The 14,753-nt window shown below is 35.5% G+C and overlaps 1 protein-coding gene across 1 annotated transcript; it reads left to right on the top strand.

Annotated features, from left to right (window-relative positions):
- The first annotated feature begins 973 nt into the window (after positions 1–973).
- Positions 974–13,464, top strand: trpc2a (transient receptor potential cation channel subfamily C member 2a). Its single transcript, XM_067364415.1, has 13 exons — positions 974–988; positions 3,016–3,708; positions 4,052–4,255; positions 5,811–5,975; positions 6,282–6,456; positions 6,611–6,811; positions 9,177–9,339; positions 9,442–9,534; positions 9,620–9,812; positions 9,987–10,114; positions 10,229–10,298; positions 10,388–10,520; positions 13,091–13,464. Exons 1-13 carry the CDS (start codon positions 974–976, stop codon positions 13,462–13,464), a joined length of 2,607 nt encoding a protein of 868 aa, XP_067220516.1.
- The last annotated feature ends 1,289 nt before the right edge of the window (positions 13,465–14,753 follow it).

The following is a 14,753-nucleotide window of genomic DNA, read 5'->3' as shown; positions in this document are numbered from 1 at the left end:
TGAACGCATTACTGTGTTAAAGAACTTCTCAGTAAAAAGAAAAAAAAAAACACCTGCAAGGCCTGGAATAGAGGCATAACCTGATATTGCTGAGTTCAACATGTTCCTGGGTCAACATTTTTGTTGATCCTGGAACAACATTCAAATCAGCCAATCAGATTTGAGTGTTTATAGTTTACAGATTATGTCAAGTTTAGGCTTAAAATCATGAATTGGTGCTTCTACATCAGTGTTATTCATCTATCATTTCCCTCTGATTTCTGGGATAACCTATGGGTAGGGTTAGGTTTAGGGGTAGGAATAGAGTTGAGACTAAATTTTCAGATTGGAATGTTGTTCCAGGATCAACAAAATATGTTGACCCAGGAACGCATCTAACTCAGCAATATCAGGACGTGCAGAATAGAGCGAACCTCAGACATGTAAGAAAAATTAATGTAACATTACTTTTCATAAAAAGTAACCAAGTTATGTAATTAGTTACTTTTTTTAGGGAGTGATGCTATATTGTAACACATTACTTTTAAAAAAAACTTTCCCTAATTTTCCCTAAGATTTCATGGTCCAGCTTGTTTTTTTTTTTTAAGCATGACAAGAATCATTAAAGATTATTAGAGCTCAATAGCGTATCAAGCCACAGAAGTCTCATTGTGAAAGCAGAACTTAAACTGTAATTATCCAAATGAAATGCAACAATGTACTGTGTGCTAATGAGTGTTCTCCTTGGGGAGCATCTCTGTTATTGGTGCTGAGTGGGTGGTACAGGCTAATTCCCAGAACAAGATGATACATCAGTAGACGAAAACAAGGTTGGTACAGTGGCACAAAATCACTAAACGGGTCTAGGAGGTGACAACCATATTGTTCCTATCTGGATTCACCTCTCAAGCTGACATGAGAGAGCTGTTCGCTATTTTGGTCTGACGTCTTTCTCAAGAGAAGCTGACTGATTTGAGGCACTCCAATAAAGAATATGGAAAACCTTACGGTGAGTTTCAGATGTTTAGATTTCAATGCAAGTCATTATGCAATAAGCTCCAAAAGTGAATTTGTATCACAAATAAAGGGTGTTTTTAGGCACAACTCAAAGTGGAGGGCCTAAAAGGCCCCTACCTGTGGTAAAATCAATGTAACCAATGGATTTGAGTGGCTTATTGCTTTTATAAAACTGTGGCAATATGGTAAAAAGATAACAATGTTTAATAACAGTTAATTTTTTAAAAATAATTCTAAAAGTAGTTTATAAACAATATAGATTCACATTCTATATGAATGAATATATTAATGAATATATTAATAGTAATTAGAGTTTAGAGTTGCGACTGTCCGTTTCAGAAATGTTATTATCTAACTGGTGAATACAACTCACAATTTATATAATTTAGGTATATATACACTACCGTTCAAAAGTGTCTTATGCTCACCAAAGCTGCATCCATTTGATTAATGCAATATTATGAAATATTATTACATTTTAAAATATATCCAAATAGAAAACAGTTTTAAAGTCAAATAAATTTTAAAATGTAATTTATTCCTGTGATGGCAGAGCTTAATCTTTAAGCTTTTTTAATTTTTATGTTAATTTTATTTATTTTACATTATATTATGCTGATTTTTATTTGTAAGGGAATATTTCTTCTTATAATCAATAATCAATGTTGCTGCTTAATATTTTTGTGGTAGCTGAATTAATTTGAAACCTTTTTTTGTAACATTATACATGTCTTTACCGTCACTTTTTTCAGAAAGACTTTCATTGAAAAAAAAAAAAAAATTGAAAAAACTTTTGAATGCCAGTGTAATTTATGTAATTTATAATATATATATATATATATATATATATATATATATATATATATATATATATATATATATATATAATTTCATGGTGAAAATACACTAAAAAAGTGTCACCAGTGCCATTAAAGGTGCCCTAGAACGTTCTTTCACAAGATGTAATATAAGTCTAAGGTGTCCCCTGAATGTGTCTGTGAAGATTCAGCGCAAAATACCCCATAGATTTTTATTTTATTAATTTTTTAACTGCCTATTTTGGGGCATCATTAACTATGCACCTATTCAGCGCGTGGCCCCTTTAAATCTCGCGCTCCCCGCCCCTGAGCTCTCGACTGTAATACAGTGCATAAACAAAGTTCACACAGCTAATATAACCCTCAAATGGACCTTTACAAGATGTTCGTCATGCAGCATATCAGATCATGTAAGTATTTAATTGGATGTTTACATTTGATTCTGAATGAGTTTGACAGTATGCTCCGTGGCTAAAGCTAACATTACACACTGTTGGAGAGATTTATAAAGAATGAAGTTGTGTTTATGAATTATACAGACTGCAAGTGTTTAAAAATGAAAATAGCGACAGCTCTTGTCTCTGTGAATACAGTAATAAACGATGGTAATTTTAACCACATTTAACAGTACATTAGCAACATGCTAACGAAACATTGAGAAAGACAATTTACAAATATCACTAAAAATATCATGATATTATGGATCATGTCAGTTATTATCGCTCCATCTGCCATTTTTCGCTATTGTTCTTGCTTGCTTACCTAGTCTGATGATTCAGCTGTGCACAGATCCAGACATTGTGTAATGCATTGAACATGAGCTGGCATATGCAAATATTGGGGGCGTACATATTAATGATCCCGACTGTTACTTAACAGTCGGTGTTATGTTGAGATTCGCCTGTTCTTCGGAGGTCTTTTAAACAAATGAGATTTATATAAGAAGGAGGAAACAATGGAGTTTGAGACTCACTGTATGTCATTTCCATGTATTGAACTCTTGTTATTCAACTATGCCAAGGTAAATTCAATTTTTGATTCTAGAGCACCTTTAAAATGTGCGTAATAAATCTAAACATACAATATTAAACTAAAACTTTTTTGGTTTGCTTCTTGAGGTTCATTGTCTAATGATTGGTTTCATTGTCTAATGATGGTTTGGTGTTTTTAACACCTTCCGTGTTTCTATCTCTTTGAGCAGTCAGACAATTGGCGGGAGATTGTGAACAAAAAGCTTCACTTTCCACCGGAGCTGATCCCTGCCATCCAAGAGGGCAACATGGCCTGGGTGGACAGTCTCCTCTCCCTTGGTGATGGGATCATCCGTCAACTGGACGAGTCTGAAGATCGCTTATGGAGGGAAGCCTTGAACCTCTCCATCCGACTGGGCAGTGAAGACATCATGACTTCCCTTCTTTTGGGTGTCAAGTTTGACTTCCGTCAGATCCATGAAGCTCTACTGGTGGCTGTCGACACCAACCAGCCCAGATTCGTCAAACACCTCCTGGACCGCCTGGATCAAGAAAAAGGCAATAAGATGGACGTTCGTTCCTTTAGCATGGCCATCTTCGACCACTCCATCGACGATTCTCAGTTTGCACCCGGAGTGACGCCACTAACCTTGGCCTGCCAGAAGGACCTGTATGAGATCGTAATGATGCTGACCCAGAGAGGTCATGATATTCCTATGCCTCACTCAATCTCATGCACGTGCCTGGAGTGCCGTAACGGCAGACAATACGACCTGCTCAAGTTCTCGCTGTCCCGTATAAATACGTACAGAGGCATCGCCAGCCGCGCATATTTGTCGATCACCTCAGAAGACGCCATGCTCAGCGCTTTCCACCACAGCCGAGAACTGCGCAAACTGTCTAAGAAAGAACCAGAATTCAAGGTGAGCTTAGAAAAAATGGTCATTAATTTACTGAAAACATCACAAATAACAAATTCAAAAGACAAATTGTCAAAGTCAAATTGCTTGTTTTGCATGAACGACTAACAGTCTGCTACCAGTAACCGACTTGTTGTTTTTACAAATTTTTGCAAATGTCTAGTTCTGTCATGAAACTCTGGATGGCGCAGGCTGATTGGTCCTTAACGCAAGCTGATGATACTTACAGTGTTAACTACCTGCACAAGCTGATTGGTTCATGTCACATCTGCAGCCAATGAGCTTACAGCTCACATTTAAATTGATTTTTAACATTTCTTTCTCAAAACTCTTTATCGATGTTTAGCCTCAGTACCTGGCTTTGGAACTGCTGTGTCAGGAGTTTGCAGTGGAGCTTCTGGGAATGTGCAGGAACCAGAGCGAGGTCTCCACAATCCTCAACAGTGCTGAGGAGGACAGCGAGGATGAAGAACTAGATGAACAGACATTTGAGGAAGGCATCCCCAACCTTGCTCGCCTTCGCCTGGCAGTCAACTACAATCAAAAACAGGTAAATCATCTTGATTAAATTGTAGTAACTGATATATGTGATATAAACAACAATTTAAAAAAAAAAAAAATCTAAACTTATATTAAAGGTGCAGTAAGTGATTTCTGAGAAACACTCATGAATCCTCCCCCATCGTGAATGGACACGCCCCCTACTGCTGATTGGCTACTAGTGTGTTGTGGCACTCTTGTCCGATCCACTTTCAACAGTGTTTCTCAGAAATTGCTCACTGCACCTTTAAAGGGTTAGTTCACCCAAAAATGAAAATACTGTCATTAATTACTCAACCTCATGTCGTTCCAGACCTTCATTCATCTTCTAAACACAAATTACGATATTTTTCATAAAATCCGATGGCTCAGTGAGACCTGCATTGCCAGCTTCATTTTTTTTTCCCCCTTTGGTGCTCAAAAAGTATTCTCGTCACTTTATAACATTAAGGTTGAACCACTGTAGTCACATGAACTGTTTTAAATATATCTTTAGTAGCTTTCTGGGCATTGAAAGTGTTAATTATCTTGCTGGCAATAGAGGCCTCACTGAGCCATTGAAATTCATCAAAAATATCTTAATTTGTGTTCCAAAAATGAACGAAGGTGTGGAATGACATGGGGGTAATTAATGACAGAAATTTCATTTTTGGGTGAACTAACTCTTTAAGTATTTTCGTCAAATAAAATTAAATGAAATAAATTCAATAATAAGTTAAATATGATAGTTAATGAAGTTCAGGTCAGTGTTATTTTAGTATTATTAAGATTATAGTTTTTATTGACATTATGAGTTTTTATTTTTATAGTTTCCATTTTCATGTTAGTTTCTGTTACATTTTTAGTAATTTTGTTGTTTTTGTCATTTTTATTAGGTTTTTTTTTTTAATGTTTAAAAAATAGTTTTTATTCATTTTTATTTTCATTTTAGTTTTAGTACATCAAGTTAAAGTTGGTAAAAAATGGAAGTCTTAGTCTTTTCTCCTCTATTGTGACATATCTGAGTGAATGGCCTCTTGAACAGGAAAGAATGGTAGGCCGGGACCTGATTTTGTCCATGGGAAATTAATTGGATGGTTGTGGTTTGCTATTGGTGCATCTCATGTGAGTGGCAGGTTGATCCCGCCCTCTCTCCAACAAGTCATCAGAAAAGAGAAGAGATGTGCTGCAAGAGGGAGGGGAAGTTATTTTGACTGAAGATTATGAAGACACATGAATTAAAAAATAATGATGTGCACAGATAAATAATTTATAATAAATAAAAAATAAGAATTGTCAATTTTGTCAGTTATCTATAATAAATATTTTCCCATTTTTCAGTTAACGTTTATTTTATTTCAAGTAATGAATTATTTCTATGGTTAGTTTTAGTAAACTATAATAACCCTGGTTCAGGTACACTTACACTGCCCACACAGACTGATGGATTTAAGGAGAAACACAGGGCATTTGAACATCATCTTTCAAGAGCGCACAGTCGTTTGACCCCTGTGTTGATGCCGTATGGGATGCCTGATTGATTGACAGTTGGCTGGGAGGCCTGACTGTTTGTTTTCCTCGTCTAGTTTGTGACTCATCCCATCTGCCAGCAAGTGCTCTCCTCCATTTGGTGCGGGAGCCTGTCCGGTTGGAGGGGAAGTCGAACTGCTTGGAAACTGCTGGTGTCTTTGGGGATTTTCATTACCATGCCGGTTCTGTGCATGGTCTACTGGATCGCCCCCAAGTCCAAGGTAAATTTGAGTCAGTGGTGATCATAGTTAAATAACATCATAATAATCAAGAAATCAAATGCTAAGACTGATGTGCCCATGTCGCCAGTATTCATACAGGTTAACAGGTACAACAACTCATTATTGGGACTTTTTTTTTTTTTGCCCACATAACTTGAGTTTTAGAGGCATATTTGCTCATTTGTTCATTAAAACAATCTAATAAGTGTACTTTACAGTTAAATTCCACTGTTAATTTGAAGGTTTACTGGATAAAAATGTATTACTTAATATAAAACACTGCAGATTTTATATTTGTTCTACCAGCTGGGTAAATTGCTGAAGGTTCCGGTCATTAAGTTCCTGTTACACTCTGCGTCATACATGTGGTTCCTCATCACCCTTTTGGCAGAGTCGATTTTCATGGAGATCTACCGTAGCGATTTTGCCTCCCGAAAGCAGAACATTCTCCACAACTCTCTTCACATGATATGGGTTGCAGGTAGGTTGTTACCTCAATTATTGAGTCTAATCAATAATTGCCTTTGAGATGGCCATGCAGAATAAGGCATTAATATGTGCTTTACAAGTACTAATAAACAGCCAATATGCTAGTATTATTCATGCTAATAAGTTTTATTTTTCTATATTGGTAGGTTTCTTCTGGTTTGAGTGTAAGGAAGTTTGGCTTGAGGGTTTAAAGAGTTACTTCTTGGATTTATGGAACATTCTGGATATGATGGTGCTGAGCATGTATCTGGCGTCCTTCACACTGCGCATTCTCATCATGCTAAAGGGATATTTCCTCTGTCAGGACTCCAGCGCACAAGAGCTGTGTGACTATTTCACCAACACAGGTGACATCTCACATGAGGCTTTATTTAACATGTTTTGTCTTAAAAGATTAAGTCACCAAAAAATGAAAATTATGTCATTATTTACTCATCCTCATGTTATTCCAAAACAATAAGACTTTCGTTCATCTTCGGAGCACAAAAGAAGATTTTGTAATCATATCTGAGAGATTTCTGTCCCTCCATTGACAGTCTATGCAACTACCACTTTGACGCTTCAAAAAGTTCATAAAGAGATCGTAAAAGTAATCCATATTAATCGAATAGTTTGGTACAAATTTGAAGAGACACAATCAATTTATATGATGAACAGATTGAATTTAGGCTCTTATTCACATATAAAAGATCTTCATTTGTGTTTCAAAGATGAATGAAAGTCTTACAGGTTTAACACGACACAAGAGTGAGTACATGATGACAGAATTTTCATTTTTGGGTGAACTAAACCTTTAAAACCATCCATACAACTAAGGGAAAATCCCAAATTCAGTATCTCAGAAAATCAGAATATTACTTAAGACCAATACAAAGAAAGGATTTTTAGAAATCTTGGCCAACTGAAAAGTATGAACATGAAAAGTATGAGCATGTACAGCACTCAATACTTAGTTGGGGCTCCTTTTGTCTGAATTACTGCAGCAATGTGGCATGGCATGGAGTCAGTCTGTGGCACTGCTGAGGTGTTATGAGAGCCCAGGTTGCTCTGATAGTGGCCTTCAGCTCTTCTGCATTGTTGGGACTGGCATATCGCATCTTCTTCTTCACAATAGCCCATAAATTTTCTATGGGGTTAAGGTCAGGCGAGTTTGCTGGCCAATTAAGAACAGGGATACCATGGTCCTTAAACCAGGTACTGGTAGCTTTGGCACTGTGTGCAGGTGCCAAGTCCTGTTGGAAAATGAAATCTGCATCTCCATAAAGTTGGTCAGCAGCAGGAAGCATGAGGTGCTCTAAAACTTCCTGGTATATGGCTGCGTTGACCTTGGACCTCAGAAAACACAGTGGACCAACACCAGCAGATGACATGACACCCCAAACCATCACTGACTGTGGAAACTTTACACTGGACCTCAAGCAAGCGTGTGCCTCTCCTCTCTTCCTCCAGACTCTGGGACCCTGATTTCCAAAGGAAATGCAAAATTTACTTTCATCAGAGAACATAACTTTGGACCACTCAGCAGTAGTCCAGTCCTTTTTGCAGTCCAGACGCTTCTGACGCTGTCTGTTGTTCCAGAGTGTCTTGACACAAGGAATGCAACAGCTGAAACCCATGTCTTGCATACGTCTGTGCGTAGTGGTTCTTGAAGCACTGACTCCAGCTGCAGTCCACTCTTTGTGAATCTCCCCCACATTTTTGAATGGGTTTTGTTTCACAATCCTCTCCAGGGTGCGGTTATCCCTATTGCTTGTACACTTTTTTCTACCACATCTTTTCCTTCCCTTCGCCTCTCTATTAATGTGCTTAGACACAGAGCTCTGTGAACAGCCAGCCTCTTTTGCAATGACCTTTTGTGTCTTGCCCTCCTTGTGCAAGGTGTCAATGGTCGTCTTTTGGACAACTGTCAAGTCAGCATGATTGTGTAGCCTACAAAACTAGACTGAGAGACCATTTAAAGGCCTTTGCAGGTGTTTTGAGTTAATTAGCTGATTAGAGTGTGGCAACAGGTGTCTTCAATATTGAACCTTTTCACAAAATTCTAATTTTCTGAGATACTGAATTTGGGATTTTCCTTAGTTATAATCATCAAAATTAAAAGAAATAAACATTTGAAATATATCAGTCTGTGTGTAATGAATGAATATAATATACAAGTTTCACTTTTTGAATGGAATTAGTGAAATAAATCAACTTTTTGATGATATCCTAATTATATGACCAGCACCTGTGTGTGTGTATATATATATATATATATATATATATATATATATATATATATATATATATATATGTATATAATAAAATGTATTATTATTATTATTATTATTATTATACATTAGAAATTATTTAAAAAACAAATTATTATTTATTTAAAAGAAATTAATAATAATAATAATACATTAAATATTAAATATATAATTATTGTTATTTAATATAAAACAGAATAATTCTAATAATTTAATTTATTAGTATTATTATTACAATAACAAGTATTATTAATAGTAGTAATAGCAGTATAATTGTTGTCATTTTTAGTATTTATTATTTTAAAATACATATTTATGTATTTTAAATACATTTAAAATAATAATAATAATAATAATATAATGTATTTAAATACATTTAAAATAAAATAATAATAATGTAAAAAATTGACATTTCAAGCAATTATTATTATTAATGTATATATTTTACCATGTTTCTGAATAGTACGAGAGGACTGGAAACAGGAGGATCCTCAGCTGATTGCAGAGACTCTCTTTGCCGTGACCAGCATGCTGAGTTTCACACGTCTTGCCTACATTCTGCCGGCCCATGAATCCCTGGGAACCCTGCAGATATCCATGGGTAGAATGATCGATGACATGATGAGGTCAGATCTTGGGTTTGATCTTTGCGATTGGACGTCCAGTATGCTTACAAGAGGAGATCACGATTAAAGTTGCTTTCATCAAATGTTTTTCTTACTCTACAGGTTCATGTTCATCCTCATGATTATTGGAACAGCATTTTTGTGTGGAATAAACAACATATACGTCCCATATGTTGTTTCCCCACATCTTGGCAGGTGATTAATAACTTGTTTGCATGCAATTTCACGTGTTTGGTTGAAGATGAATTAAAAATGTATTTGTCTCTTGTATTCATTTTAGATTTAATGAGACATTTAACTTCCTCTTCTGGACCATGTTTGGAATGGCAAACCAAGAATATGTAGACATGCCTGATTATGCTCTGGCTGAGTTTGTAGGAAGGATCTTCTACGGGATATTCACACTGCTCATCGTCATAGTGCTCCTGAACATGCTTATTGCTATGATCTCCAATTCATTTCAGAGGATTGAGGTGAGCATGTATTATATGAAAAACAATTTGGCAGGAAACGAAAACCGAAATGAAAACAGACAGTATTTACATGAGGATTCATGTCGCTTCAAACCTGCATTCCCATGAAATACAAATGAAGATCTTTTTAAGCATATTTATGCATCTTTCGTACAACACGTCTGTTCCTCACAGGATGATGCAGATGTCGAGTGGAAGTTTGCTCGCTCTAAACTCTACCTCAGTTACTTCAGGGAGGGTCTCACTATGCCAGTTCCCTTTAATATCATCCCATCTCCAAAGGCTCTCTTTTATGTCTTAAGGTAAGACACCTTCATAAGCAATGCTAACTTTGAACTTTTATGAGGTTCTTTACCGCAGACTTCAGATCATTTAGGACCAGATGTAACCTTCATGTTCCTCGCTGTTTTGTGCAGAAGCATCTTCCAAAAGATTTGCTGTTGCTGTAACAAGAAAGCCCCAGAATATCCTCCCATCACATCTGTGGTGAGTATCTGAGGGGTTTCTATCTCTAGATCCTCCATAATTCTTGGTTAAATTTGGCTGATGAGGTGTTTTTCATACTTTTTTTTTAGTCTAGCAATACCCTGAATAGCAGTGGAGGTCAAGGTGAGGGCAGAGTGCCATACCGCCTGCAGGTGACCAAGGCTCTAGTGCACCGCTACATCGAAGCCGCACGCAGAGAGTTTGAAGAGAGCAAGCGTAAAGGTAGGTCATATTTTCGGCATCTCTGGGTAATAATCCAAAGGCCTACGGTGTTTCAGAAAAGAAGAAAAAAAGCCTTAAGAGTGGCACAAACAGCATTCAAAATTGATTACCTGTTCAGGGTGCTGTGGCTTAGGCTAGTGGTCAAAAATATGTGCTGGTAACCACAAGGTCGTAAGTTCAAACCCCAGAAGGAGAGATCCTTTAGCAAGACACTTCACCACAAGTTTCTCCAGAGGAACAGTCTCTGTAATTAAAGAAAATAATATGTTTACTACAAATCAATGAATATAAGAGTCTGATTATTGATTGATTACTTATATAGTTCCTTAGATAGCTTACTTATATATGATTAATTAGATGGTTAAAGGAACAATCCACTTGAAAATAGGCTCATTGTCCAACTCTCCTAGAGTTAAACAGTTGAGTTTTACCGTTTTTGAATCCATTCAGCCGATCTCCGGGTCTGTCTGTACCACTTTTAGCATAGCTTAGCATAGTTTATTGAATCTGATTAGACCGTTAGCATCTCGCTCAAAAATGACCAAAAAGTTTTGATATTTTTCCTATTTAAAACTTGACTCTTCTGTAGTTACGTCGTGTACTACTAAGACGGACGGAAAATGAAAAGTTGCGATTTTCTAGGCAGATATGGTTAGGAATTCCGGCGTAATAATCAAGGAACTTTGCTGCCGTACACTCTAAAAAATGCTGGGTTAAAAACAACCCAAGTTGGGTTGAAAATGGACAAACCCAGCAATTGGGTTGTTTTAACCCAGCGGTAGGGTTAAATGTTTGCCCAACCTGCTGGGTAGTTTTATTTAACTCAACTATTGTTTAAAAATTACTGTATTGCTTAATTAAAATTAACCCAAAGTATGTTGGAAATGAACATTTATTAATGTTCAATGAATAATTATTAAACAATAAACATTTATTAAATTGCTTATTAATAAATTTATATTAATTATATTATATTATATTAACGATTAAACTATTACATTTATATTCATAAAATATTAAAGCTTATTAATAAACATTCACCTTTTGTCTATTATTGTTGTCTCTAATTGCATCTGGTTTTTAATTTCCCAACTATTTTAAGGTTCATTTTAAGCTAGCCATATAGCAATTTTTTAAACAATAGTTGGTTTAAATAAAACTACCCAGCATGTTGGGCAAACATTTAACCCAACCACTGGGTTAAAACAACCCAATCGCTGGGTTTGTCCATTTTCAACCCAACTTGGGTTGTTTTTAACCCAGCATTTTTTAGAGTGTACCATGGGTGCAGCAGGCGCAATGATATTACGCAGCGGCTGTGACCCCCTGCTTGCACAGGGAGCGTGCCTTGCAACCATTGAGACATTTGTGAGGGACGCTGTGTAATATCAAATATCATTGATTATTACACTGGAATAAGAGTATAGTTCCTAGAAAATCGCAACTTTTCATTTTCCGCCGGTCTTAGTACACAATGTAACTACAGAAGAGACATGTTTTAAATAGGAAAAATATCAAAACTCTTTTGTCATTTTTGAGCGAGATGCTAACGGTCTCATAAGATTCAATGAACTATGCTAAGCTATGCTAAAAGTGGTACCGCCAGACCCGGAGATCGGCTGAATGGATTCGAAAATGGTAAAACTTAACTGTTTAACTCTAGGGGAGCTCTAATTGGCATGTATAAGTATGAAATAGCTTCACAAACAGTCTTTTCAACCTCATAGCATCGCTATTTCTGTATTACAATAATTCAAATGATCACAGAAGTAGTGGGATAAAAGTTTAAAGTTTGAATATAAACACTGATGTCTATGGTAGATGATTAAAATAGAGTAAATCACCTTTTGAAAGTAACTATTGTGAAAGTAACTATCAAATAAAGATATAAAGATCAATTATATTGTTACACCAATAGGTGGTGACAAGTGACTGTTCATTTTATTTATTATTGAATCATTAATTCAAAAGATTCATTCAAAAACGCAATAATGAAACAAGTGAAGTCTTTATGAACAGGTCATTGAAACATTCATTTAAACAAGCAACTTTATTTCAGAATTCTGACTTTTTTTCTTGCAATTGCGAATTTTGTAGGAACAGTATCCTACAATTCTGACTAAAAAGTCCGAATTGTAGAATAAAAACTTCGTAATTGGAAGGAAAATAGCCAGAATTTGAGATGGTTTCTTTTTTTAATTTTTATTCTGAGGCAGAAACATTTTAAAATGTTATAGTATAAAGATATTTTACAATATTACTATTGTACTGCATTTTTTATCAAGTAAATGCAGCCTTGCATAGGAGATTTGTTTAAAAAAAATGCTAGTGTGTATCTCAGAAATAAGTAGTTATTTCATATTTTGAGTCAAATTTTGTGTAAAAATGTCTCAAAACTCCCAGTCTAATGAAAGAAGGAGTAGAGGAAAAACACTTTGGCAACACTTTGTAGTTTTTTGTCCAGGAATTTCATGCATTTAGAAAATGCATACTATGCATGCAGCAATATTGTGAGTATATGCTATTCTGAACATTGCCATTACTGTAATTGCTGTTGTTGTGATGCTCAGATGTCGGGAACAGAATTACCGAGCTGAATAAAGTTGTCGGCCGGCTGCACACCGAGATGAAGGACTTCCACCAGAAGCTGCAGTGGCGGCGCAAAAGCGAGCCAGACCAGGCCAACATTTTGGGCAAATACATCATGGGGGCAAGAAACAATTTCCGTGACTTTGATAACAATGAGGCCATGGGATGTGAAAACACAGGTCTGCACATCAGTACGCAGCACACAGAGGAAGAGGACGACGAGAAGAAGGAAGAAGAGATCAAAGCAGGAGAGATGGTCTCAGAGGAGAGGGAGGAGCCCGAGTCCGAGGGCCCCGTGGAGCCTGTCCCAGGAGAAGAAACTACTTTTGAGACTGTTAGCACTCCTGATGTATGAGAAACAAACACTGCAGCGTCGCACAGCCATTCCCTGACTAAATATCTAGTAAGAAGTTTCTAGATACATTCATATTACTGATCAAATTTGACATACTGTAGTCAAGTTTAATATGTTATTTGTATCATAATTGATATTTAAATTGCAATGCCTAGACAGATAAATCCATTTAATGAGGTTTAGATGATGTCAAAAATACATGATAGATGCATACATTTGCTGAGTGCTCTGTTTACTTATGGACATTGTGAAATATCATAAGAACTTTAATAGCCTTAAATGAAAACAACCCCAGAAAAATTTAATACAACTTATTTTTACAAAATAAAACACCAAAATGAACAAAACATATACTATTTTCACTTTGATAGATGATTACACTTTGTTATACTAAGATTATAAATTACAAAAAAAGCACTTTCCTCGAATAGGATACAAATGATTTTTGAAAGACGTTTCCTATTGTCACCAAAGCTGCATTTATTTGAACAAAAATACAGAAAAACAAAACAAACAAAAAAACAGCAAATTTGTGAAATATTTCAATTTAAAATAGTTTTCTATTTGAATATAATGTAAAATGTAATTTATTCCCGTGATTCAAAGCTGAATTTTAAGCATCATGTCTTCATGTTCCTTCAGAAATCATAATAATATGCTGATTTTCTGCTTAAGAAACATTTCTGATTATTATCAATATTGAAAACAGTTAATATTTTTGTGAAAACTGATACATTTTAAAAGGTTAAAAGGAACAGCATTTATTTAAAATACAAATCTTTTGTAGCTTTCATAAATGTATTTACTATCAATTTTGATCAATTAAAACATAATAATCTTACTGACCCCTCCATTTTTAACATTAGTGTACTTCTGAACAACTATTAGAAACATTAAATAAACTGGTAACACAACTCATTTTAAGTATTGAAATCTTATTGTAAACTAATTTAGTTATGATCTATGAACAATACTTCTACAGCAATATTAATCTTAGTTACTTAACATTTACTAAGATTACCAAATGCTGTAGAAGTTTTGATCATTATTAGTTCAGGTTTAGTGTAGTTAACTAATTTTAACAAATGAAACCTTACCTTACTGTAAAGTGTATCTTTTTTAACTCTTAAATGCATGACTGTTTCCCCAATCATTCTTACATATTCGGGTCTTTATCGACCCGGATCTATATTTAACACGGAAGGATCTGTAACTGTCACGATAATATAAAATAAATCATATTTTGTTACCTTTTGGAGCTTGAAAGGGCTAGGTTTGAGCAGATATTT

This window comes from Chanodichthys erythropterus, chromosome 17 (genome assembly GCF_024489055.1).
Source record: "Chanodichthys erythropterus isolate Z2021 chromosome 17, ASM2448905v1, whole genome shotgun sequence".
NCBI lineage: Eukaryota > Metazoa > Chordata > Actinopteri > Cypriniformes > Xenocyprididae > Chanodichthys > Chanodichthys erythropterus.
This window is presented reverse-complemented; position numbering and strand designations above follow the sequence as displayed.